This window comes from Antedon bifida, chromosome 8 (genome assembly GCF_963402885.1).
Source record: "Antedon bifida chromosome 8, ecAntBifi1.1, whole genome shotgun sequence".
In the NCBI taxonomy this organism is placed as follows: Eukaryota; Metazoa; Echinodermata; class Crinoidea; order Comatulida; family Antedonidae; genus Antedon; species Antedon bifida.
Genome location: NC_136233.1, coordinates 7,231,868 through 7,259,560, shown reverse-complemented (window position 1 = coordinate 7,259,560; position 27,693 = coordinate 7,231,868). Strand labels below are relative to the sequence as shown.

The 27,693-nt window shown below is 33.0% G+C and overlaps 1 protein-coding gene across 1 annotated transcript; it reads left to right on the top strand.

Moving 5' to 3' along the window:
* Positions 1–814: 814 nt before the first annotated feature.
* Positions 815–25,727, top strand: LOC144849539 (DENN domain-containing protein 11-like). The gene is made up of 8 exons (XM_078706480.1): positions 815–1,094; positions 7,883–7,982; positions 9,352–9,510; positions 11,773–11,911; positions 13,920–14,058; positions 14,936–15,061; positions 16,354–16,573; positions 21,859–25,727. Exons 1-8 carry the CDS (start codon positions 830–832, stop codon positions 22,055–22,057), a joined length of 1,347 nt encoding a protein of 448 aa, XP_078562606.1. The 5' UTR covers positions 815–829; the 3' UTR covers positions 22,058–25,727.
* The last annotated feature ends 1,966 nt before the right edge of the window (positions 25,728–27,693 follow it).

Here is a 27,693-nt window from a genome sequence, read left to right as displayed (position 1 = left end):
TACATACTTAAAATGACATGAAATGCGTAGAAAATTGTTTAGAAATTGATTTTTTGCATTTTAAAATTTTAAACGCACGTCGTGCGCGCATAACTTTCTGTAAAACATGCCATTTTTTTTCCATAGAAAGTTAACGCATGATATAAATTACACTTTTGCCAATTTTCAATTTAAATTGTTACATATATGGTTTTCGATCTATGTTAAATACGCGAAATTCATAAAATCGCGCGTAACTTACGCTGCGCGACTCTAACGTCATATAACGTAAAAAACTTTTCTTCCTTGCATATTAATTGATATAATATTGATTCTTTCAAATTATTTTTAACCAATGTCAATTATGATTTCGATGTAATTGCAGTCTCGGAAACCTGGTTGAAAGATGATAATCCATTAAGCATGCGTTGGGGCGACTTTGCGTTGGGGCGACTTTGCGATGGGGGACTTTGCGATGGGGCGACTGTGTCGGGGCGACTTTGTTTTGTGGCGACTTTGCGATGGGGGCCCCATGGGCGATTTTGTATTGGGCGATTTTGTGATGGGGCGACTTTGCGATGGGGCGACTTTGCGATGGGATTCCCGTCGGAAATGGTACTCTCGCACGTAAAATTCATGGTAAATGGACTAGCCTAAGCCTAGGCCTAGTAGGGATAACATTACTTACTCTTACGCTTTTTTTCCAATTTGTTCCTTATGGTAGGATACTTTTTAGATCCGTAACTGTGACAGATATCTCTGTTGTAAGATATCTCTATTGTTGCATGCTTGAATAAATGACAGGTTGGCGCGCCATACCGGACCGTGACTGTTTTTTGGAACGGTAAATATGGAGAAAACTCCGCTTCTTGTGGATTTTGATCACATTTCTACTGAAGTTTTGCAGCCAAAAAGTCAGTTTAAAAACCAAGGTATATTCACTGGCTCTAAAACTATTACAAACGAATTTAAAAAGGATTCTGAAGAAGAGAATTTAGCAGCATCTTGTGGTCATGTGTGTGTCGCTGACGTAGGCCTTCGAAGAGTACGTGATTTATCTGAACTGAGTGCAAATATTATAGCTATATTTGTGGTGGCGTTTGATACTCGGTCAGGTACGTAACATCTTCCCCGTCTATCTAACACATAACTGTAGAGTATGCCTAGGCCTAGAATCCGTTACTACAGTACTAACAGGGGCCGATCTAGGATTTTTCAAAAGAGGGGGCCGATATGGGAAAATCTTTATCATCTAGCCTAGGTAGGCCTAGCTTAGGCTAGCTAGCTAGGTAGGGGGCCGCGGGCATGGACATTTTTTTTCTAGACAACCGGAGGATGTAGCATCTGAGGAGTTGGCCAGACGTTTCTTGTCATAAAATTATCTGAATATGGCTAGGAATAGTGTGTTTTATAGAACGAAATGAAACTGTTTTATTTGCCAATACAATAGTCTAAATAAAGCCTGTTTTCCTTTCGACGTAACATTAAGACGAGTTGCGTTGAGTTGCATTGAATTTTCAAATCGTTAAAAATAAATAACGATGATCGAGCGAATATTTACACATTTTTACGCGATTGTTTTTTCTGATAAAGTATACCATATAGAATGTCAGAAAAAAAGGGCCAGGGGGTTGGAACAATTTTTACGGCACTTTTAAATTTTTGCCTATATAACAGTAATGCACTTGTCAATTGTATGACCCACTATACGACCCCCGGGAGAGGTGCGTCATGGGTGCGTCATTTACAAATAATTACTGACGCAGGGGTGCGTCAAAAAACCTAGATGGTACGTCACATCAATGAACAAGGTGTGTCAATGTCCGTCACTTTACCACCCACCATATCATAAACAACATGGTCACAGTGCGTCAAAATGGGTGTGTCATGGTCACCTAAAGGTAAGTCACCTTTTTGATGCATGGGTGCGTCATGGTATTCAAAAGTATGACGCACATCGGACAAATGACGCACCTCTCCCGGGGGTCGTATAGTGGGTCATACAATTGACAAGTGCATAACACACACAAATGCCTATTAACATACACAAATACCTATATATTGGGGATAGGGAAAACCAATTCACGTTTTTTTTTTACTTGGAGTTGTGTTATGATGATTAAAATTAGCTGAGGCTTACTTTAATAACTACTTCTCATAGTAGTTGATAAATCGAGTCGATAACAATGACATCATTCATAATTTTCCATTTTTATTGTTTATATTTGTAATTTGTAAGTGTTAACTGGACTTCAAGGAAGAACAATGTACAAATATTGAATGAATATCCAGAATAAAGAAAGATTTCTATCTATCATCATGCCAGAATCCAATATGGCGTCAATTTGGCGGGAAAAACAACAGTTTTGAAAAATTCCTTTTAACGTTACACATTAGAAAAATAGGTTGCAGATAATGCTGACTCAAACAAATACGCACTTCAGATGGAAAGGAACATTCACGGTAGGGTGTTTTTTTTGGTATCCATGTCACAATAGCAGATTCCGATCAGGGTGTTAAGAGTATGCATCAGTGTATGAGACATCACTTTCGATAAGGGTTTACAAATTATTCTTTACACAACACCAGAGATTCCCAGTTCAACCCAATACGTGAAACATTATTATCATCACGGTTCCACCTGCAGTACTGTATATTCAAAATTACTCTGGAACTCTGCAAAAATTATTTTGACAACAGCTTCCCCAATATTCAGATGCACAAACTGGTCTGGAATTATGCATTATGTATAAAAATTTGTAATAAAATTAGTTTTAATGTGTTACAATCATTGGCCTGAATCTGGAATTAGTCTACATTGTTGTATAAGACCAAGTTGCAAAACTAAACTATCGAATATATCTGTTTCTTTGATCAACTGCTCTTAGTTATTAAAGCTGTTAAAATCAACAACTTGCAATTTCATTTGGTGGGTTCCAAACCAATTAGTGCAATAGGAATCATAATTAAAGAAGCTTAACATTGTAAATTGTACAATGATGCAAGAAAGAGATCTGAACAAATTAAAACCTTGCAAAATCTACGTCCTAGGGTTCGGTTAAGCAAAAAGACACTTCACATTGATCAGTGATTCCTTCTCACTCAGTGTTCAGAAATAGGCAATATACATAATGGCATATAATAGGGCCAACTATCAGATAGTGGGACTCATTTTTTCCTAATATGATTCATATGAATCCTATTGCACTCACAAGTTTAAGAGTTTTGTTGTAGAGATTTTAACAACATATTTTAATGAAGAGCAGTTAAACAAAGAAATAACTTAGTTAGTAACTTGGTCTTGTACATACGATGAGTAAATGCCGGTTAAATCACTATAGGATTCAGGTCAATGCTTGGACAATCTCTGGTGTTGTGCAAGGAATAATTATCAAAAGTGATGTCTCTTAATATACTTATCCTTTCCAAAAGCTTAACTTCCCTGGTCGGTAAGTTGCTGTCTATTTTTAGGTGGATAGCAAGAAACAACACCCATGAAATGTTCCGGTTCCGTCTGAGAAATGCATATAGGTGAATCTGCATTATCCATAGGCTGATCCAGAGAGAAATCCAAAAATTAAATTCATCACTTCTACAATTTTTAAGCCCTCGCAAATCCTTCCCCGCTCCCACCCAAACCCCATAAATCAAAATCTTGGATCCATCATCCTAATGTTGGGAGGGGGACAATTACTGTAAGTAGATATACATTTGTGTGGATTCGTGTTTTGTTTTAAGATAGTAAGTCTATTGTACATTGTATGGACAAAAAATGCATTTAAAAAAAAAAGGGGGTTTTTTCCTGCCAAATTGGACGCCATATTGGATTCTGGCATGATGATGTCATCATATCGACTCGATTCATCAACTACTATGAGAAGTAGTTATTAAAGTAAACCTCTACTAATTTTAATCATTAAAACACAACTGCAAGTAACAACTAGACATGAAACTCGTCACTTTGACGAGTTAGTTATCCGCACGACAAACGCCACGAGCACGTCATACGTTGGAATATTGCACACAGAAAAAGATTATGGCATTATGAAGAATATGATTATGTTATTATTGCTGAATTCTGTTATTTTGTGTCATATAGTATACACAGTATAATCTGTATACATGCACATACAGTGTAGAATAGGTGAAATTACGGGACCCGCTATTTATTCCAATTTATAACATGTTGACAGTTTCAAAATGAAACGCGAAGGTAGCAATTTCGGAAGGAAATTATCTCAGCAACAACATATTAGCGTGTAGAAGAAATTTGAATACGTGAAATATTGATGCACACTCTTTTAAATGTAATGAATTATAATGCAAAAGATGAAAATATGACTTTTTTTATTTAACTGGCCATATGATGATGTCACAACATCCGATTGGCAAAATTTTTACATGATTTCGTATCTACAATCCAATAGCTTCCAGAAAAACGTTTTTAATCGTGATTATCACATTATATTCTTACGAGCTATAACAGATTAAAATTTACTGTAAAGATGAAATTAATGCCACACGTAATTTAAATTTTTAGGCATGATGACGTCATACAAATTAAAATATTTTTAACTCATGCGAAAGATAGTTGATTGACCTAGACAATATCAAAATCGGGGTGAAAATGGAAAACGAATAAGTGGAGATGCGCTCTATTCAATGTGATGAGCTATGACGAAAGATACAAAAATCCTAAATTTTATATTCGTGTGGCCATACGATGACGTCACAATGTCCGGTTAGCCATATTAATACCTGATCCGATATCTACAACTCATCAACTTCCAGAATATGTCATCCACAAAAAGTTGACCGTGTAGTTTAGAAATTACGACTGTTTAAAAAAAGGCATATTTTTAACGGATTTTTGAACTTTTTCATCAAAAATGCGCGCAAATTGTCCAATTCGACGTGCTCGTATGACGTAACTTTAAGTCGAAATTGTTTAAAATTTGGTAAAATTACTAGAAAAGGCTGGAAAAACATAAATCACGCAAAAAAAATATGTTTTTAATGCTACGTGCGCACCGCACACGTAAAAATTTGCGCACGTGTGGGAATTTTTTACATGCTTAAAACGACATGAAACGCGTAGAAAGTTGATTAGAAATTAATTTTGCGCATTTTGAAATTTTAAATGCGCGTGCGCGCGTAACTTTGTGTAAAACACGCAATTTTTTTTCAACAGAAAGTTAGCGCATGATATAAATTAAACTTTTGGAAAGTTTCTATTTGAAATGTTATTTGGTTTTCGACCTATGTTAAATACGAAGAAATCGTTAAATCACGCGTAAGTCACGTTGCGCAATTGTAAACGTCATGAAAAGCTTCGCAGCACATCTTCATGTGCATGACGATATGTTGAGAAGGTTACAAAATGTTATGTTTGCAAGTTTTAGAGAAAAGCGTTCCACAAAAATCATACAGAAAGAAAGAAGCCAAATACTAGACATGAAACTCGTCACTTTGACGAGTTAGTTATCCGCACGACAAACGCCACATGCACGCCATACGTTGGAATATTGCACACGGAAAAAGATTATGGCATTATGACCTGAACTGAAGACTATGATATGATGTTATTGCTGAATTCTATTATTTTGATTCATATATAGTAATGTATACACAGTGTAATCTGTATACATATCACATACAGTGTAGAATAGGGGAAATTACGGGACCCGCTATTTATTGCAATTTTTAACATGTTGATGGTTTTAAAATGAAACGCGAAGGTAGCAATTTTGGAAGGAAATTATCTCAGCAACAACATATTAACGTGTAGAAGAAATTTGAATAGGTGAAATATTAATGCGCGCTCTTTTAAATGTAATGAACTATGACGTAAAATATGAAAATACGACTTTTTTTATTTAACTGGCCATATGATGACGTCACCACATCCGATTGGCAAAATTTTCACATGATTTTGTATCTACAATCCAATAGCTTCAAGAAAACGTTTTAATCGTGATTATCACATTTTATTCTTACGAGCTATAACAGATTGAAATTTACTGTAAAGATGAAATTAATGCCACACGTAATTTAAATTTTTAGGCATGATGACGTCATAAAAATTAAAATATTTTTAACTCATGCTAAAGATAGTTCATTGACCTAGACAATATCAAAATCGGGGTGAAAATGGAAAACGGATAAGTGGAGATGCGCTCTATTAAATGTGAGGAGTTATGACGAAAGATACAAAAATCCTAAATTTCATATTCCCGTGGCCATACGATGACGTCACAATGTCCAGTTAGCCAAATTAATGCATGATCTGATATCTACAACTCATCAACTTCCAGAATATTTAATAAAAATAATTTTTACCGTTTAGTTTAAAAACTACGATTGTTTAAAAAAAGGCTTAATTTTGACGAATTTTTGAAGTTTTTTATCAAAAAAGCGCGCAAATTATCATATTCTACGTGCTCGTATGACGTAATTTGAAGTCGAAATTGTTTAAAAGTTGGTAAAATTACTAGAAAAGTCTGGAAAAACATAAATCACTCGAAAAAATGACGTTTTTAACGCTACGTGTGCACCACGCGCGTAAAAATTTGCGCACGTGTTGGAATTTTTGACATGCTCAAAATGACATGAAACGCGTAGAAAGTTGATTAGAAATTGATTTTTCGCATTGTAAAATTTTAAACGCGTGTGCGCGCGTAACTTCGTGTAAAACATGCCATTTTTATTGCACAAAAAGTTAGCGCACGATATAAATTAGACTTTTGCTAAGTTTCAATTTAAATTGTTATATGGTTTTCGATCTATGTTAAATACGCGAAATTCATAAAAACGCGCGTAAGTCATGTTGCGCAACTCTGACGTCATTCAATTACAGGAAAGCACAACTTCACGTGATTGCCCATATGTTGACAAAGTTATAAAATGTTAACTTTACACGTTTTAGAGATACGCTCTGCACAAAAATGACAGAAAGAAAGAAGAATAATACAGAAAAAAAAAAAAAAAAAAAAGATGATGAAACAGGACAGTTACAAGGAGTTATCCGCCATAGTGCGGATAACTAAAAAAGATGATTTCGTACAATCACAAGAGGTTATCCTGCAACTTCGTTGCGGATAACCAAAAAAAAAAAGATGATTTCATACAGTTACAAGGAGTTATCCGCTGAATGCGGATAACTAAAAACCGTTAATTGGTTTCCCCTATAAATAGGTATTGTGTGTGTTAATAGGCATTTGTGTGTGTTATACTGTATAGGCCAAAATTTAAAAGTGCCATAACAATTTTTTTTTTTCTGACATTCTATATGGTATGCTTTATCAGAAAAAAAAAAATGTTCCTATACTTTTTTCCCGCAAATGTGTATATTAACTGTTCTGCACCTAGGCTAATGGTTTCTTGGTTCTTTAGAGCGTTGCTGGGACACACGGATGTGAAGTGTTGCGAAGCCAATGTCGGTCGTTTTTATATTATAATTTAGTTTTACTTACACTTGTTATTTTGAAATATCAGACTTTACGTTTAAACGAGTACAAAAATGGTGAAAAACATCGTCGTGTTGTTAAAATTCCAGAATTGTCAGTGCGTACATATTTTTTCACAAACTATGATGATGTAATTTGCGAACCATTTGAGTCAGTTTTAACGGTCGTAATGTTGAAGTTGAACTAGGTTGAACATCAACGATTGAAGATTTTAACGATTTTTAACATTGATTTTTACCAGGGTCAATAGTAGCCTACAGAAAAACAGCATTTCCAATTGCATATAGTAAAAATGTTGTATTACTGCGAATTAAATAATTTTGGAAGAGATACGTAAATGTGACCAATTTATACCAGTATTAATATATAGATGGTAGCAAAGTTTCCTGGTATTTACACTTCAATTCAAAGCATTCATTTCGTTTATATCATTTAAGGTAATGTGATTGAGTGGAGTACTCCAGAAGATATTGATTTAGAAGGTGTTGAATTTAAAGCTATGGCAAGTGGATCACACACTGTCAATTCAGATTTTATGTATGTATTAAGTATGCTTAATAAATGTTAGTATTAAATGGATCCTTAAATCTGCTGATAATGAGAGATTTTTAAAGTAATTTTTTAATGTTGAACTGCAGCAATATCTATATAACCATATAGCCTATATATAAATCCAAAGGCAAATTACTGAAAAAAATGACAATCACTGAATCAGTGGCTGGATCTCAATGGAGATACAAAAAAAAAAGCGAAAAGCTAATTTAAAACGATAAAGTAAAACAGTCAGTAAAGTTAGCAGAGCTTTCGGGCAACACTAGCCTTTCATCAGTGCAAGTGAAGGAATTTGGATAACGTCATAGTATAAGAACTGGCAAGTGCTGCCTGGGTGGACAGGAATAAATATATATATACAGTAGAACCTCCAATTTACGTACGGTACGGGACCGAAAGGCGTACGTAAAACAAGGGATTCGTAAAATCAAGGTTGACCTTAAATTGACCCCCAAATACGTAGATCGTAGCTAAAAAGGCTGCCGTGTTTGCCTACAGCATGCAGCTGGTCACTAGCTTAGCTAGGCCCTTCCTAGGCCTAGACTAATCTAGGCCAGGATAGCAGGCCTAGCAAGATGTGAGGCCTAAGTACAGTATATACAGGCTGTGCGATTTAGTTTAAATAAAGTTTTATAAATAAAATATCAATGTTCTTGTATTTTCTATCAATAAAAACAGTCGCTGCTGTAGGGAAATGCACATGAGTTCCTCACACAGCCATGGCTTTGTGCTTTGTTGTTGTTAAATTGCGCCCTCAATGTAAGAAAATGATGACGTCATCGGTCATTTAAGCGTACGTAAAATCAAGGGAACGTAAAATCAGGGTACGTAAAACGAAGGTTCTACTGTATATATATATATTTAGAATTAATGTTCTTTGCCTCTTGTGTTTATATATATAAAAGTATCTCTTCGGAGATCCCGCCTCGTGAATAAAAATACTGAAAGATGAGGGCGTATCAATTTGATCTCTGTTGCGCGTGCGTACAACTGAGGACTAGTGCTGTTCCGCCGTACCACGCCGAGAATGTTAAAGAGTCGTTCGAGTTCGAGTTCGAACAATACCATGAAAGCCCCAGTGGTCTAATGGTTAGGACATCTGCATATCAAGCAGGCGGTCCGAGTTCGAGTCTCGGTTGGGGCGACTTTTTCTCATTCTCACAGATTTCCTCATCTTTATCGTTTCAAATTAATTAATTAAATTTCAGTATATCACCGGGCGGTTTAGAATTAATGTTCTTTGCCTCTTGTGTTTATATATATATTTACAGTTACAGTAATTCATCATTAGTTGAATCCTTATCAAACAACAATTGTTTGTAGATTGTTTATTGTAATGTAAACCTTATTTCAGATTTTTTAAGAAAGATAACTATTACGGACTTAGTTGTTACGAGAAAATTAAAGTAGAAAGCTTAGAAGAACGAGGCGCAAGAATGAAATCTGTTGGTATTCTAGCAACGTCTTACACCACATTATATAGACACATGCAATTTCTTGAAAATCAAGTAAGGTATGTCCAATTCAAAATATTTGACTTTGACAGAAATTGTGCAAATTACAATTGTATGACAGAAGCAATTCTACAGTATAACACTATAACTAGATATGAACTCGTCACTTTACACATACGTTAAAATATGAACAGCAAATATTATGCCATCCTATGACAGTATTAAATATGTTTACACTTACAGTGCTGAATTGTACCTATTTTGTGTCATAAAGCATAACAATATTTACCCTGTACACTAAATATACACATAGAATAGATGAAATTACGAGACCCATCTTTAATCCAATTTTTAACATGTTGACGTCATCAAAATATAACATGAAGATAGCAATTTTAGAAGATAATTATCTAAATAATTACATTAACGAAAATTTCAAGAATTTTGGGCACGAAAAAGTAAGTTGCGCGCTATTTTAAATATGGTGAATTTTTATGAAACAGATGAAAATCAGACTTTTTGAATTCAACTGGCCATGATGACGTCATGACATCCAGTAGACAACATTTTTATATGAATTCATATCTGCAATTCAACTGCTTCTATAATAATAGGTTTTAAACATGTGGGTCACTTTTCATTCTGTGGAGCTATAGCCGATTGAAATATACTGTATAGACGAAATTAAGTAGGTCACGTTATTCTAATTTTTTTATATGATGACATACAGTAATAAAAATTATATTTTTTTTAACGCATGTGAAATAGTATTGAATTGAGAAAAAAAAAATTAAAATCTAGAGCGAAATAGGGTAAGCATAAGCGCATATGCGCTCTATGAAATAGCATTACCTATCCCGTTAAAACATCCGGTAGATATAAATTTTACATGAATTGATATCTACAACTCATCGGCTTCTATAATAAAATTTTAAAAATGAAAAAGTTCATCAAAATGAATGAAATCTACTACAAAAGGTATGAAAAACAAAAATCAAATGCAAAAACCATTTTTCTACGCTTTGTACAAGCTGTGCACACAAGTGCGTGTGCAAAACGGAAACAAATTAGAAAATTTTGAGATGCTCAAAATGACCTGAAATGTACGCAAAATTCATTAGAAATTAATTTTGCGCATTCTATAATTTTGAACATGTGTGCGCACGTAATTTTGTATGCAACACGCCATTTTTACTCCATAGAAAGTTGATCCTTGATATAGATTATAATTTTATTAAGTTTCAAAGTAAAGTTTTTTGGTTCTAAATTTATGATCAATAAAAAAAAATTGTATAATCAAACATACGTTATGCTGCGCAACTATGACGTAATCGAAAACTCATCTAAACTACTTGATGGCTCATATTCACTGTCAACTGTAGGTTCACAATCTGTAAAAATTGTAAAAACTAATTACTGTATTGAAAAAAAAGTGTAAGTAAAAGTTTTCCGATACAAGAAAAAAGAAAATCGTCAGTTCCAAGAATTAATGCTTAAAATTGATCAAGACATGTAAACAAAGGTCCATCTATTCCAGTGAATTTATAGCTATACAGTTACACATAATATAATGAAAAGTATGATGTTTAATACTTAACACAACTGAAAATAAAAAAAAAACATTCATGTCGTACTGATTAGCAATTTTTTTATTGTTCCATCCGTTACACTCCATCCCCTTTTCAATTCAAATCTCTCCTGAAAACTCACCTATTTCAATAGTTATTCTTTTCATGTTGCGCTGTGAGACTCTGGTAAAGAGGGCTTTATAAATGGTCGATATTATTATTCTTAAAAAGTTTTTAAATGACATCATAAACGTTGTTCCTATTAGACTGAACATTAAATTGACCAAATATAGTTGCGATAATGAATTTTTGTCTACCATCTACTTTTGTCTACTATTCTGATGCTAAAGCTCACTATTGGCGTTGGTCACATTGCTTGTGTTGTTGAGCAAAATACTTTTACTAATGTTTGCCTCTCCCCACCCAGGCGTACAGATGGGTACCTGGTGGTCAAAACATGTCTGCGTTGAGTACTAACTACAAAATTATGGAAGTATGTTTCCATACATGTTTGATCCAAAAATGACAGGGGTAATAATGTGAATCGCTTAGGGCCCTTGAGCATTAAGCACTATATACAGTAAAGTAAATAGGCACATACTACAAATTTCTCCAAACATGTAATTCAGTTACATTTTGTAGTAAACGTTAGTTAACGTACTGGAAAACCAACTCCTGTACTCTATTTAGTACCAGAGAAATTGACATTCATACCGCATATTTAATGAATAACATTTGATATTTGACCAACAGACATCAACTTGGGACCCCTCAGCATTATGAGCAGCTTAGAGCCTTTTATGCAGACCATAAAGGATCTCTACCTATTTCTACTTCATTATCCACTGTAAATCCATCATCATCTGAATGTAGAGTGTTGCCTGCAATGATGGTAAGTGAGTTTCGCCTAATAGTGTAATGTTAATACATGTTGTATTTTATGAACTTCTTGCAGCTCTTAGCAGGGAAATGTGAGATTACATGAAAAACTTTCTTTATATCATTACAACAAAAACAACTGCAGTGATAAGTAGTCAAGACAAAGTCTAATATAATAAATGTCTTGTTACAACTGCTAATGTAGAAAATGCCAGCTAATGTAGAACAATCCACCGCTAATGTAGTAGAACCTCCAGCTAATGTAGAAACACCAACAGCTTATGTATGTGACCACCTCTATTGAACGACCACCGTCTCTGTTAAGGAACCACTTCTATCAATCACCTCTCGGAAGTGATCACCTCCTCTCTTAAGGACCACTTTTCATAATCGACCACCTCTCGTAAGCGACTACCACTCTTAACGACCACACCTCTCGTAAGTGACCACCTCTTTTGAGGGACCACCTCCAATAACGACCACCTCTTGTAAATGACCCCCTCTATTGAACGACCACCATCTCTGTTAATCGACCGCTTCTCATATTAATTGGAAGTGATCACATCCTCTCTTTAAAGGGACTGCTTTTCATTCATTTTTTTATTTCATGTCATAGGACATGTCTAACAAATTTGGTGCCTTTATCCAAAAGTGACCGATCGATATCGAGAGGTGGTCAGTTATGAGAAACGGTCCTGTAATAGAGGCCTTCATTGATTAGAGTTGTGGTCGTTAATAGATGTGGTCACGTGATGAAAGATGGTCGATTATGAGAAGCGGTCCTTAAAATAGAGTGAAAAAGACTGTGGTCCCTTAAAAGAGGTGGTTGCTTACGATGTGTGGTCGTTTTGCTTACAAGAGGTGGAAAAACTGATAGCTAAAGTAAAGATCAATGCATTTGCACATGATTTAGACATTTTTGTAAAATATATATAACATTTACTACATTAGCTGGCGATAGTAACTACATAAGCTGGGAGGCAATTTATATTTACTACATAAGCTGTTTGTGTTTCTACATTAGCTGAAGGTTTTACTACATTAGCAGTGGATTGTTCTACATTAACGGTTGTTTCGACATAAGCTGGCGTTTTCTACATTAGCGGTTGTAACAGGGCTCAACGTTTGTCTAGCCTCCAGTCTGAAGTGTCATGGGTTGTACTGCTTTGTGTGTGATTAATGTATCATCGAACATTACTAACATTTTTTGGTATATAAGAATGAAAAAATAAATATATAACCTTAAAGATATATTGGCCCCCCTCCCCCCCAAAAAAAAAACCAAACATGAAAAATGGAGATTAATTAAATCACACTTTGAATAGAGTATTTTGTAGTTTTAATAATAACAGAAAAAAAAAGAAAAAATGTTTTCACTTGACAAATGACAAATTACAGTAAATAGTTAAATTTATCTAAAACCCAACCCCAGCCAATTTGAATTACATTTTTTGTTCAGGTAAATACATTTTTTTTCCAATTTTTGATCAAAGTGGATAATTATTATGTGACATTAAAATGGCATATTTAACGAAAAAAGAATAATTTTTTTCAAAGAGACAATATATCTTTGGGGTGAACGTTGTTTCGTCTAGACTCAAGTTATTCAAAAGCAATCTAAATATAGGATGCTGAGCTGAACTTGCCAAGATAGGACCATGTAATTGTTCTCCGGTTTTTGTTAACCAAACATTTAGGGAAGGAAATTGGCTAATTGAAAATCTGTCATAGTGTCAAACGTTTAAGGGGAGTGGAACTGATTGTGTCGCAACCACACAAAAAACCTGAGCTGAGCTGAATAATACTGAGCATTTTTAAAAAAGTCCATTTCGGAATGAAGGCCAGGATGTGACGGAACATGAAGAACTAATACACTGTACATACTGTAAGCAGGAGCAGGGCCATGAATACTAACAGAGCTTAGCATCCTGTTGTTAGATTGCCTTGGTTAGGTGATAATTGTATTTTTATGAAGGAAATTGTTTGATAACTGTTTAATTGTTCGTTTGTTTTCTTAATAGATAACACATCCTGCTGGTTGTTTTGCTCAGTTCATTAATTTCTTTGGTGAACATATATTTACAATCTGGAAGTTTATACTTTTACGGAAACGCATTATATTTTTTTCACCACCACCTATAGGAGTTGTTTGTTATCGAGGTTTGTATGATTCAATACAATTTCATATTTTAAACTAGTTAGTTCACTATTAATCCAATGTGCATAAAACTATAAACTTTCTCAGGGTTGTTTTCATGAAATTGTAATAAATTTTAAGCATTTAAATGAGGTTCAAATAGTGTTATTAATGCCAATATAAATTCAAAACTTTACAACATTTATAAGTATTAAAATTAAAATCAGCCCCATCATAGTTGTCATTGGGGTGGGTACATTTTGGAAATATGGAACAAGAAAAAGCACTTTATTAACATACAGTACCTGTAATTTTATTCATGGTTCAAAGCATTGCTAAAAAGTGCAATAAAGCCTAGGGATTCCAATTTTTTAATAACGCACTTGGTCCCATGTACAGTTTAAAAAAGGTAAAAAGTATAAAAAAGGTGCACGAGAGTAAAGTAAAATTGTTCAACAGGTTTGATTTTTTTAAATCGTAACCAGTAAAACATGTTTTAAGCTTTGACTTAATATTCAATCATATATCAGTGCCCTTATTTCGACTTCACTTAACCCAACTCAAATGAAATGAACTAGTTGCAAGAGAGCGCTTATGTCGACATTTTGATCAACTGAGAGGAACCAGTGTGCGAGCGCTTACGTTGACACTAGATCAGATTGTAACTAGTCTTGATTACCTTACACAGCCCTCAAAATTAGCAAGAAAGTAAGTCGGCAATAAATCGCCGGCGCTGTACAATTCACGATTTACACTATGTTTGACGGTTTCGTTTTTTGTACGTGAGAAGATTTTTTTAATAAATGAAAAAAATGGTCTATTGAATGACATGTGACCCACAATTTTCCAACCAAACAACAGCAATTTATTTAGGTGTTATAAATAGTGCTTTATTTTTAGTTTATTGTGCAAGTGTATTGGGAAATCATACTGTTCAAATGGAGAATGATTTAGAGGTGAAACCTCATTTTTACATCAATGTTGCTGATATTGATACAATTGAAGCAGAATTGTTCTTTGTAGCATGTGAGTATTGCCATACCTTAGTTGTCTATTGACTATTTAACAAACTCCAGCCTCAGTTATTATAGAGTAGTATAGTAGACACATCATCAACAACATAATAGAAAAGTTGTTTTTCATTTTTGTTCCCTTCACTATGGACTCTATGATACCAAAAGTTGCTGCATTACAGAAGCAAAACAAAAACATCAATTCTCACACAATGCATTTACAGTGGACCGCTTAAAATATTAGAATCAACTTTTTTTATATAAGTTTTAACATCCTTTAATGTAGAACAATCCAGCGCTAAGTTGGCCAGTATGTTAAGTTACAGAGTAATATTATTTCCTATACTGTGTGTTCTAGCACAGGTACACCACAGGTACCGTATTGGCACTTTTTTGTTTACTCTGTACACTTCAGATTTTAGGTCGATATCACCGAGTTCTCCAATGATAAATTTTGTGGATGATTCAGCTATGGTTTGACTTATTAATAACAACCTTTTTATCTATACCTTTGTGAGATTATTGCCCATATGCAGTAGTATTTATTTTTAAGTAAAATGTAGTTTGTAACCTTAAATTAGATCGAAAAACCTAGGGATAGGAGTTGCTATTCAGAATTATAGTGCAATTTGCATGTCTTTGATATGTGTCTAAGGCTTCTAAACAATTATATTCACATTTTGTTTTAAAAGAAGGTTAATGCTTTCAACATCAGAATTGTTGCTTTGTATGCATACTAATACTTGAGTATGCTTAGCCAGGTCTAACACTCTTCAATTACCAAATACATAATTTTTTAAATTGAAAAAGTACAGAAAAGAGCTCTTAAGACAATTCTAGGCCAAAATTACAGTTCTTATTTGAATATCCTTGAGGAACTTTCCATTCCATTGATTCACTTGAAAACATGACAAACTGCTCAAATTAGCTTTGGAAAAAAATAGTTGAATTCAGATATTATTCGGACATTTTCATTTCCAAACAGTACTGAAAGCTTAGTTAATACTTTTTTCCTGTTGTGGTGAAATTAAATTTTGAATTGAATTGAATTAGGTCATATCGTTGCAAAACAGAAAGGTTTAATGTTAAACTACTCAATAATGTTTTGTCTATTTGTATTGTTGAATTGTTTTCATTTCTATTTTACCGTTTTATATTTTTAAAATGAGCTTTTAGCTATGTCATTTTTTACCACACACATTTTGTGCCATACCTTCTGAAGGATTGCATTTAAGAATTAGTCCCTGGGATTTTAAAGATGTGTTTACATACTATACAACTATATAAATAATCACTTGTTCTCAGGTACAACTGAAAAGATATTCCTGGAAAAGAAAGATCTTTATGATGTTTATGTGGACAATCAGAATTTAGTTGTTCAGTCGAACTCAATGAAAGACATATTGAAAATATGTTATTCGGATAAAGAGAAGTTCAATCAACTAAACAATCAACGTAGCGCACAACTCTTCAAAGCACAAGAACTTGAGGAAGAAGCTATGCAGGATGATCAAGTATTTGCTACGTAAGTGGAATTTCAATTTTTGAACAAAGATGGTTGGTTATTAGAGAAAACTTTCTTTCTTTGTGTTGTCATTTGAGACATATTTTTTTAAGAATATTATAAATAAAGCATAAATCGGAGATGGGTCAGTAATTATTTAAAGTTCTGTCTACACTATCAAACTAGTGATATGATGTCACCGTGTCTATATATGGGCACATCAAATTTTTCTTGTCACATACAGTTTACAGTGTAGATTGAGCTTAAGTCACCATGCTTCAAGTTTGGTTTTATAAGTAATGGTTTAAAATTGATCAGAAAAACATTTTCAAAATGTGTAACAAATAACAAAATGTATATTTCGAACAATTTAATTAGACCAAATTCAAGTGTCTACGGAAATAATGCCCTGGATTGTGGATCAAAGGTCAGAAATTGTATTTCCTGTCATTTTTTACTAAAATTGATTTGACTGATCAATTTGAGACCAAAATTACCTTGCTGTGACCAGTGGTTGTCGGGGTTTAAGGACCTATTTGTGTTTGGTCTTATAACCATTCACACTGACCTTTTGCCAAATTATTGTTTGTTTTGCCTCATATCAAGTTAAATTGCGTCGACTTACTGTTCTTTAAATAAATAAATAAACTATTTTTACCATAAAACAGACGAAAGCTACTTAGTAGTTACATCAGATATTTAAATATAAACATATCTGCAGTATTTTTTATGAATAAATGAATAATATTTTATATTAATAAACCATGTGAAGACCCAATTCAACTAAAACATTTGGATATACAGTACTTTATATTGTATTTATAAAATACAGTATACATAATATATTATATTAGTTGTTTCTGTTTGATATTTACTAATATTTTTATCACCTTAAATGTGGATTACAGTTTTAAAGAATTAAAAATAGGCAATACTTTTTATTAGATGTTGAATGAAAGAAAACACTTTTTTGCTTGTTTCTTGTATTGACTGACTTGATACAGAGATGCATCTAGATTAGTTTACTCCTTAGTATAAATAACAAGAAATATTTCTTACAAAAAACGCTGCTCATTTGTTGACGTAACAGTTTTAAAGATATATTGTCGACCCCCTGAAAAATATTTTTTATTTCAAATTTGTTTTTGAATGTGTCATTTTATTGTCACATAATAGTTATTCCTGTTTTAATAACCATAACAATTATTCACCTGAAAAAAATGTAATTTAAAGCAAAAAATACTTGGTTTTGGGGTTATAATTAAACGTTTCTTTTCTCTTTTTATACGTGAATAAATATTATTTTTTTGTTACAGAAGTGAATAACTTTTGTATTTGAAGTAAAATACAACAAGAATTCATACTTTGTCATAATTGTGCAATTTAAATTGAAAAATAAAAAATACTGTATCTGTAAAAGATGATGTGCTTATTAAATAATTTAAATAAAAATATTACTTTATTACACTAAACAGACTCAATTTCTGTCACTTTAGATTATTTTATTGCTAAGGTCAAGTCTGGGGGTCACTTCATCAAGCCTACAGTAGATGCTTCAATTGTGAACAAATTGTATCCTATTACAAACAAAAACTTTACTATTATATGTACTGTTTTGATAATAATTCAATGATTATCTGACAGCGAATTACAGTATTATAATATCAGTCTAGATTGACAGTCAAATGGAACTCATTGTAAATACCAGCCTAGACAGCCAAAATAATGTTTTGATTATTTGACAGTGAATTATTATAATACTGTCCTAGGTTGACAGCAAGAACAAAGTCATTATTTATTTATTGAACAAGATTTTACAGATTACAGTCTACATGTATATAATACTGTATTATCAGCAAATGACTCTCTTCTCCCAGAGTGCTTTGGGGTTTGTAATTTGAGCATGACCCATCCTACAGTAGTTTACAAATTATCAAAAAATGTCAGCCTCTAGAACTACAGTATAACTTGCTGCTTGATATAGCTTCTGAATGAGTAGTCCTCCGGGGATGTGGCTGACTAAATTAGCAGTGTGAAAACAAGCCACTAGTATAGTCAATTGCCATATTTATTTATGGGGTCTAGGACAACTACCCCCTGGACAACTACCACCCGGACAATAACCCCCTGGACAATCATCCTCCTAGGACAACTACCCCCCTGACAACTACCCTCTTAGGACAACTACCCCCTAGGACAACTACCCACTAGGACAACTACCCTCTAGCTACCCACTAGGACAACTACCCCCTAGGACAACTACCCCCTAGGACAACTACCCTCTAGGACAACTACCCCCTAGGACAACTACCCCCTAGGACAACTACCCCCTAGGAAAACTACCCTCTAGCTACCCACTAGGAACAACTACTGTACAGCTTACGATTGGTAACCAAATTAACAAGCTGCTTCTTTTGGTGCCCAATTGTATTGTAAAATCAAATTGTGTGTGAAGAGGGGACTATACATTTAACAATATTTGACATGAAATTATTAAAATATCGACGTATGTACTTAAGATTTGTAGTCTATTTTGTAATAACTGTAGCGATATTTGTTTTTTAAAAACTTCTAGGACAAGCTATGAAAAACGATTTCCTCAATTGGCGCAGTTTTCTATGTTTTCATAATAGGAAGACTAAGAAATGTATGAACTGTCAAACGGGGGAGAGAGAGATTTTCAATTCGTCTAATGTAATCAATTGATTAATAGTGTAGGTTTTATTTAATCTAAAGTAAAATAAGGAAGTTCTGCTCTGTAGAAAACGAATTGGAATAAAATGAAATAAGTAGAAATGTTTAAGTCATAAACACATCATGGATATAATTATTCTTTAGGTTCTAAAAACGTTTATTGTCCTATTTTTTCAGGAGTGGGGAGAAAAATGTAAAAAACAAATCAATTAAAGTTCTTCTATAGAGTAGTAACAGCCAAACCAATATTCCATTATTACCGGACTTGTAGTAGTAAACGTATAATGTCATTTAACAGCATAACATAAGCTCTTACGGTAAAACATTTGTTTTGAAAAAGAAATAAGAGAACAAAATCGGGCCAATTTTATCGATAATAAAGGGCTGCTCCAGTCCCAATATCTTACAACTACCCTCTAGTCCAACTGCTATTCCCCTAGGACAACTACCCCTCTAGAAATACAAAACCTACACCTTAGGTTATAATTACGATCTTGTAAAACTTAGCTGAACTTCAAAACATAGGGAGAGAGATTGATCTTAAATGAAAAACTATTTGATTGTCTGGTGCAGCTAGGTAAACTGTATGTTTCTAGATTTATATACGGCATCTTCGTGTCACACAAGAATAAAATAAGCCACCCCTTTATTTTCAAGATTGGAATACGTTTTAATAATTTGATCTATTCTCGTTTAATGTAAAATAACTGCTGAAGACCGCTTATTAAACAATTCAAAAGCTTTCATTTAAGATCAATCTCTCTCCCTATGTTTTGAAGTTAAGTAAGTTTTACAAGATCGTAATTATAACCTAAGGTGTAGGTGTCATGATATAGGTGCACGGTTGTTCAGAGGGTGTTGTTGTCCTAGGGGCATAGCAGTTGGACTAGAGGGTAGTTTTCCTGGGAGGGTAGTTGTCCTAGAGGGTAGTTGTCCTAGGGGGTAGTTGTCCTAGGGGGTAGTTGTCCGGGTGGCAGTTGTCCTAAGGGGGTAGTTGTCCTAGAGGGTAGTTGTCCTAGGGGGTAATTGTCCGGGTAGTAGTTGTCCTAGGGGGGTCATTGTCCGGGTGGTTATTGTCCAGAGGGTAGTTGTCCAGGGGGTAGTTGTCCGGATACGTTATTTATGTTATCCCATACCATAGTTATAAGTTGACCAATGAAGCCATTTTGGAATAACCCTTTTGAAGAAAGTCTACAATGTCCAAAATTATTTAATACCTAGTATACTGTCTTTATTAAGTAGAGTTACTTGGGACATTTGGGCTCATAATATCATCTAGAGTTTAGTCCTAGCAAGTACTTAAGAATGATTGAGTAGGCCCTAATGTAGGCCCTGTGTACATTTTTCCTGGCAAAATTCGTTATTACAATAAAATATAATTTATTTGATTATATCAATATTTAACCAATTTCAGTGTAGCACATAGCTTGCACAAAACAGATTTTGCTTATAGGGCCTAGGCCTAGTGAATGTGCTAAACAATGCTAACGTACTTGCCAGGAGAGTGGTATCAATCAGTGTCAAGGGAGGTGAATATTGTAGTTTAGTCACATTATTTTGTCTTCATATTTTTGCAGATACCATCCATAATTTGCTACAAGCAACAACCTTATTAAATCTAACATCCGTAATGTTTAATGTGGTTCCTAAACACTGCTTTCATGGTGAAAACAATATTTTATTGGAACCCTCAGAGAGAAACGTGCTTTCCGTAATTGACGCCATGTTGTTATTGTGTATAGGCGCTACATCAAATTGTAATATTTGTTGTACTAAAATTAGGATAAAACTATTTTAATCTAGTTTTTTGCTTAGTATTAATTCATTTGTATATTATGTTGATTATTTGAAGATAGTATGTAAATATTTTATTCAACTCAATAATACTTAAATGAACGAATAAAATTTTGAAAAGGTCATGAGCCAAAAGCAGTAAAACAAATTTAAACTACAGACGTTTGAATGTAATTTTCTTTTGATATGTTTTTTTGTACAACTTTGTGTTATCATTTCTAAAATATTATTAACATAATTATTATGAGAAGTTATTGTATTCTTGTTAATCGGAACAGGATTGAACGATAGGATTTTTACCAGATGGCCTAAAACAAATTGGAAACCAATTTAAATAGTTCTTTTGGTTGCAGCACGGAATTAACTTTAGACGTATAATAGTTTATCTTGGCAGATTTTAATAATGTGTATAGCAGCTATAGAATGCTATTTAGTTGTTTTTCATACCAACCAATCCTGTACCTTTTACTGCTTGTAGGTTGGTCAATTGTCTTAAGTTAAAAATAAATGTATATTTAAAACAATTTGAGACCAATTATGACAGAAATTATGGAGCTAGGTACATGCCCTGGGATTTGAGTCAAAGGTTGGAATACAATGCACAACTACCGTACTGTACATGTTAATTTTTTGAAAATTTTATTGACAATCATCGAGTTGACAATACTCTCTGGTCAACAGTTACCAATACAGAACCAATCAAACTTGTGCATCATTTATGACAAACGTGACAAATGTTACAACATTTAAATTGATGTTAGAAATCATTCAACTGGGTTTTTTCCCCCAAATTTATATTTATTTTTTATATTATACAGATTTTTCTTGGAGATGAACAATCATATATTCCAAACTCTACTTGACATTTCAATGACACAAGACAAGGCATTGACATCTGATCACATGAAATCAATGGGTTTAGATCCTATTGGTGACCGTCAGTTTATCATGGACTTAATTGAACTTCATGGTATTGATGTGTTACTTATATTGGATAATCCATGTTGTCCAACATAAATGGCTATAGTAATAGTCGTTCTTGAGGCGAAAGCAATTTTGGTGAGGTATTCCAAGGAAAACACATGTCTTCGTTGTATGTAGCTAAATTTATCATTGATGTCATTCAATATTTGATTTTTTTTTTCACAAAAGTACTTTCGTTTAATCACTTTTAGACAATATTATAATGTTATGCTTAAATTTGAAATTGATTTTTTAAATTAGAAAATAAGTATTAATGTAGATAATTTGTAATTAGTATTTTTAGGATATAACTTGGTGTAAGGTCATTGAAGGAAAAAAGGAGGCATCTGTATATTTGGAACCCAAATCTTTTACAGTAGTTCTTTTCTTAAAATAAAGACCACCGGTAGAATCAACTTTTTGACCAGTCAAATCCAACGTTTTTATTAATCACTGATTATTATAATATTTTAAGGGTAAATAAAAGAAAATTGTTAGTTTCACATCCAATCCATTATAGAATTCTTGAGCTGACTATTGTGTTTTTATTTTTTAAATTGGTCATTTTCAGTTTTGTGTTCCAAGTGTTCCAAGGTGTGTAATAGCACATTTATAGTAACCCCCTTCATAAAACATCTCAGATGTGGAACTAACAATTTTATTTTTGCCATTTGTGTACTATTATACAGATATTGCCTGCTTAGAGGTAAAATATAAGATTTGACATCCCCAAGGGAATGAATATTTTCCGAAGCGCTAGCTGAGGGAAATGTAATTCTCAAGAGCATAATATCATTCCCAAGTGGATGTAAAATCTTATATTTTACCAATATAAAAGGCGATATCTGTTATATTATATAGCCAACAACAAGTAGAATATCTACTGGGTCGGGTAGCTAGGCCATCTTTATGTAATAAGCCTGCCTATAGTTAGGCGTGGCATTCACCTTACCTTGCGAAGAATAATATACAGATAATTACTAATTAATGATTCCTTGGCAATAAAGTATATACACTGAGGCCTAGGTCATTTAAATATAATAACAGAAGAATTTCCATCAATAAGCCTACATTATTAATAATAATATTATCAATATCAGGTAGGCCGAATAAATAATAAGACGTCTTCCTCGAGCCGAATCACTGGATGTTCAGCACGCCTCGCGTACCAGGTTACTACCTATTGACCAATCACAAACAGTCTTTCGTCACATCTATAGAGGGTGAATAACAAATGAGTGCGCTATGTATGCATAGTTTAAAAAAGTTTAGTTGATTAATTTCTTCAAGCAAGTTACATGGCGCAGCAGGTAAAACATTGTCTCGTGATGAAGTGGACTAATCTTCGCGAGTTCAAGACTCAGTTGACTTGTTTATTTATCGCCAAACGTGAGTGTTGCCACACGAAAATTACACAGTCAAATATACGATTTACGATCCTCGCAGCAGTAGTCATGTGATGCAGTTTCAACCAATTACGTTCAGATATTTACATAGGCTATGCTATTATGTCAACACAGAACTCAACACAACCCAACTCAACTAACTAGTTGCTCAAGTGCACTTATGTCGAATGTTCAAACAACTAAATGGAACCAGTGAACGAGCGCTTATGTCAACACTGGAACTGATTGTAACCAGAAAGCGGGCATGACAGTATTTGTAGTTGTATAGGAACCAGTATGCATGTGTGCTTAACATTAAACTGGTCGCTGCTGTTCATGGCTACCCTTACTGCAGGTGTGACGAAATCCAAACCTTTCAGTTGCACTCAGTACTGAAAAAAAATAGAACTAAAGGAACTGAAGGTAACTAAAAAGAACTAAGCTTGTGTCAAAATGTTGTGTGCGCCGTTCAGTTATATTCAGTTGCTTTAGTCAAGTCAAGTTTTATTAGAACTGCAGGGCCACTCAATATTAATATTATAGATTTGTATGCAGCAGGAGATTTTGTTAAAGTAAATAAATGTATTGATAAGGTTTTAATTACTATGCTATAACTATATAAGATTTATAAATAGATAGTAATCATTCATTATTGGATATTCATTCAATTCCTTGAAGTCCAGTTAAAACTTAATTAAAAATACAAAACAATAAAAATGAAAATAAGACTACAGTATCACAAGAAGCAAGAGATAATAAAATTAAATCAGATCTTGAAATGATTGCAAGATAAAGGTATTTATAAAGTTGTGAATATCTGGTGACAGATAAAAAAGGGTATGACACAGCAGTTCTTTTACCAAATTCTATACATTTTTATTGACACAATTTTTTACATTTTTTCAGTTTTTGCTGGTAAATGTGTAAAACGATAAAAATAATTTAACTTAACTTTTGTATTTAAAGTAAAATACAACAAGAATTCATACTTTGATATGTCATAATTGTGCAATTGAAATTGAAAAATAAAAAATACTGAATCTGTAAAAGATAATGTGCTTATTAAATAATTTAAATAAAAATGATGTCTAAATAATATTACTTTATTATACTAAACAGACTCAATTTCTGTCACTTTAGTTTATTTTATTGCTAAGGTCAAGTCTAAATCTTCATCAAGCCTAAATCTGTGAACAAATTGTATCCTATTACAAACAAAAACTTTACTATTATATGTACTGTTTGATAATAATTCAATGATTATCTGACAGCAAATTAGAGTACCGTATTATAATATCGGTTTAGATTGACAGTCAAATGTTACTCATTGTAAATACCAGAATAATGTTTTGATTATTTGACAGTGAATTATTATAATACTGACCTAGGTCAGATTACTGTCTACATGCATCTATAATACTGTATTATCAGCACATTTTTTTACAGACTCTCTTCTCCCAGACGTGCTTTGTGGTTTGTAATTTTAGCATAACCTGTCCTAGTTTACAAATTACCAAAAACATCAGCCTCTAGAACTATAACTGCTGGTTGCTTTAGCTTCTGAATGAGTAGTCCTCTTGGGACGTAGCTGGCTAAAGCAGCAGCGTGAAAATAATTACACACATAAGTGCACAGTGAAAACTGTGATAATCATCAATCAAAAAAATATGTGGTGCTGCATTTACTGTGGTATTGAAATACATACAATATGCATGTAAAAACACTGTTTTGATTGTTTTGAACTGAGTTAAACCAAAACACAGACTCCACTGATTGTAATTATGGTGCTTTTTGTATAAAACAAGGTCTTACATGAATTAAAGATCTGTGGTATTCTGTATTATAAAGGTTCAAATCCCATCTGAAATCCTTTTCATTTTCATCAACAAATTGAAATAAACGTTGATAACAAAATATTGACAGTATAAATATATCTACATGTTTGCTTAAATGTATCAATATATATATATATTATTACTATAGTAGAAATATACTACTGTATAACTGTATATGATGCACTTACAGTATGCTGTGTACAGTAATATTATAACATATAATTTGTGTTTTATAACAATATTCAGTATTTTATGTATGCATATCAGTTTCATATATTGTAGGTGAGTCTTGTGCAATTGTTTTTATTAATTGATTACATTAATTAAATTATATTTTTTATATATATGAAATACAGAATTTGTCATAAATTGCATTAGTGACATTGTATATACTAGTAGTACATGAATTGTCTGGTGATATGAACTTTTTACCTGATCATTTGATCTTGATTTTATGATCAATATTAAGTCTGAATAACAGTGGGTCAACAATAATAAATATGAGTGCAATACAATTTTCTTGTTTTTTGTGTGTTTATTTCATTGTTATATTGGCCTCTCTTGAGAATTAGTATAAACTTACATAAAATGGTGCTTATTAACAAGCGAACAAATATCTAGTGGCTGCAAGGCTTGTTGGATATTATGGCTCAAGGCGGAAAGCTCATTGGTTATGGTAGCAGAGCGCTATCAAAGGTGGATACCAGATACTAAAGCAAATGTGATATGTTGGTTGCAGAACATTCCTACAAAACAAAATTGAGCAATGGAGATTTAGTCTAGCTCCAAAAACAAAACAAAATCTCTAACAAATTGTAAACAAAGCTTTTTCTTATTTTAATTGAACATGAGGAGACTGCATTCCACAAAATACCTCAAACTTCTAAATTGTTTAGAATATACTGTGACTGTATGTCTTGGGTTTGTTTTAATGAAACTTTTTGTAGTTAGAGAAACATTTTAGTCTCTAAACTTTCATAAGTGTATTCATCCTTTAAGAAGGATTTCATTTTTAACACAATGTTCTACTTTCTTTCTAGATGCTTACCCATGTGTCCATGCTTACATTTCGCCTTCTACTTTATTTGAAAACTACACTTTTGTAACAATGGAGAACTTTTGTGCATCTAGATTGATTTAACTAATATTTTAACTAAAAAGAAAATTCCTTTCACAATTTTAATAGATAAATAGAAGAACCAAGAAAAAACATTAATTTGTCATCTTTCCAGTGGAAAAATTGTACCAAAATATTGGCATTTGCAGTAGAGAGATTTTGCTAAATTACATATACTGCAGATTTTCATGTAGTGTACTGTATTTTACTTATGCTGCCCTTTATGGAAAATGGTAATAAAATGATCCAGCATGTTGAAATAGGGTGGGGGGGGGGGGGGGAGACCAGATACTAAGTTCATGAGCCACAGTAAATGGTAATTGACACCTCTAGACGAATCTATAATATACATAACACTAAATTATGTTGAAGTCGGGAAGATTAGAACCCAAATTTGCAACTATAGTATGGTAGTTGAAGGGTTTAACCGGGGCAAAAAGGAACAAAAGAAAAAATTGTATGGAGAATAACATATCCAAAATCGACAAAAATCCATCTTGGGGAAAACTGTTTAGACTCGTTTTTCTTTTATTTTAAATTTTTTCTTAGATTGTTTAACATACATATTTCTATTTGCTCTAATGAAAATGTTTGTCAAAATATGGCAGGAAAAGTCATTTTTTGAAATATTGACCTCTGACCTCATAATATTATCTCAATAAATACTAGTCATACACACTAATTAACATTAGTCTTAAATTTTTCATAAAGTTTATGTTTATATTTACTCTAATGAATTGGTCGTACACTCAAGATTGATTATTTATTTTTCGTAAAGTTTGAAACATTTCCATGGTAAGTTACTATTATACAATTTCAGAAGTCAAAATAACCTATTTATTGTTGTTCGATGTCAAAATGATTCATTAGAGTAAATAACATACACTTTACGAACCATTTAAGACCAAGTGTGTACAACCAGTATTTATCGACATATGAAACTATGAGGTCAGTGGTCAAAAGGACCTCTTTACTATCATTTATTGTCAAAATTATTCATTAGAGTAAATAGAAACATACACTTTACGAACCATTTAAGACCAAGTGTGTACAACCAGTATTTATCGACATACTATGAGGTCAGTGGTCAAAAGGTCCTCTTTACTATCATTTATTGTCAAAATTATTCATTAGAGTAAATAGAAACATACACTTTACGAACCATTTAAGACCAATTTTAAGTGTGTACAACCAGTATTTATCGACATATGAAACTATGAGGTCAGTGGTTTTTTTTTTATTCATTAGAGTAAATATAAACATACAATTTTAAGTGTGTGTGTGTAGGACCAGTATTGAGATAATATTATCATGAGGTCAGAGGTCAATATTTTAAAAATGCAAATGCATATA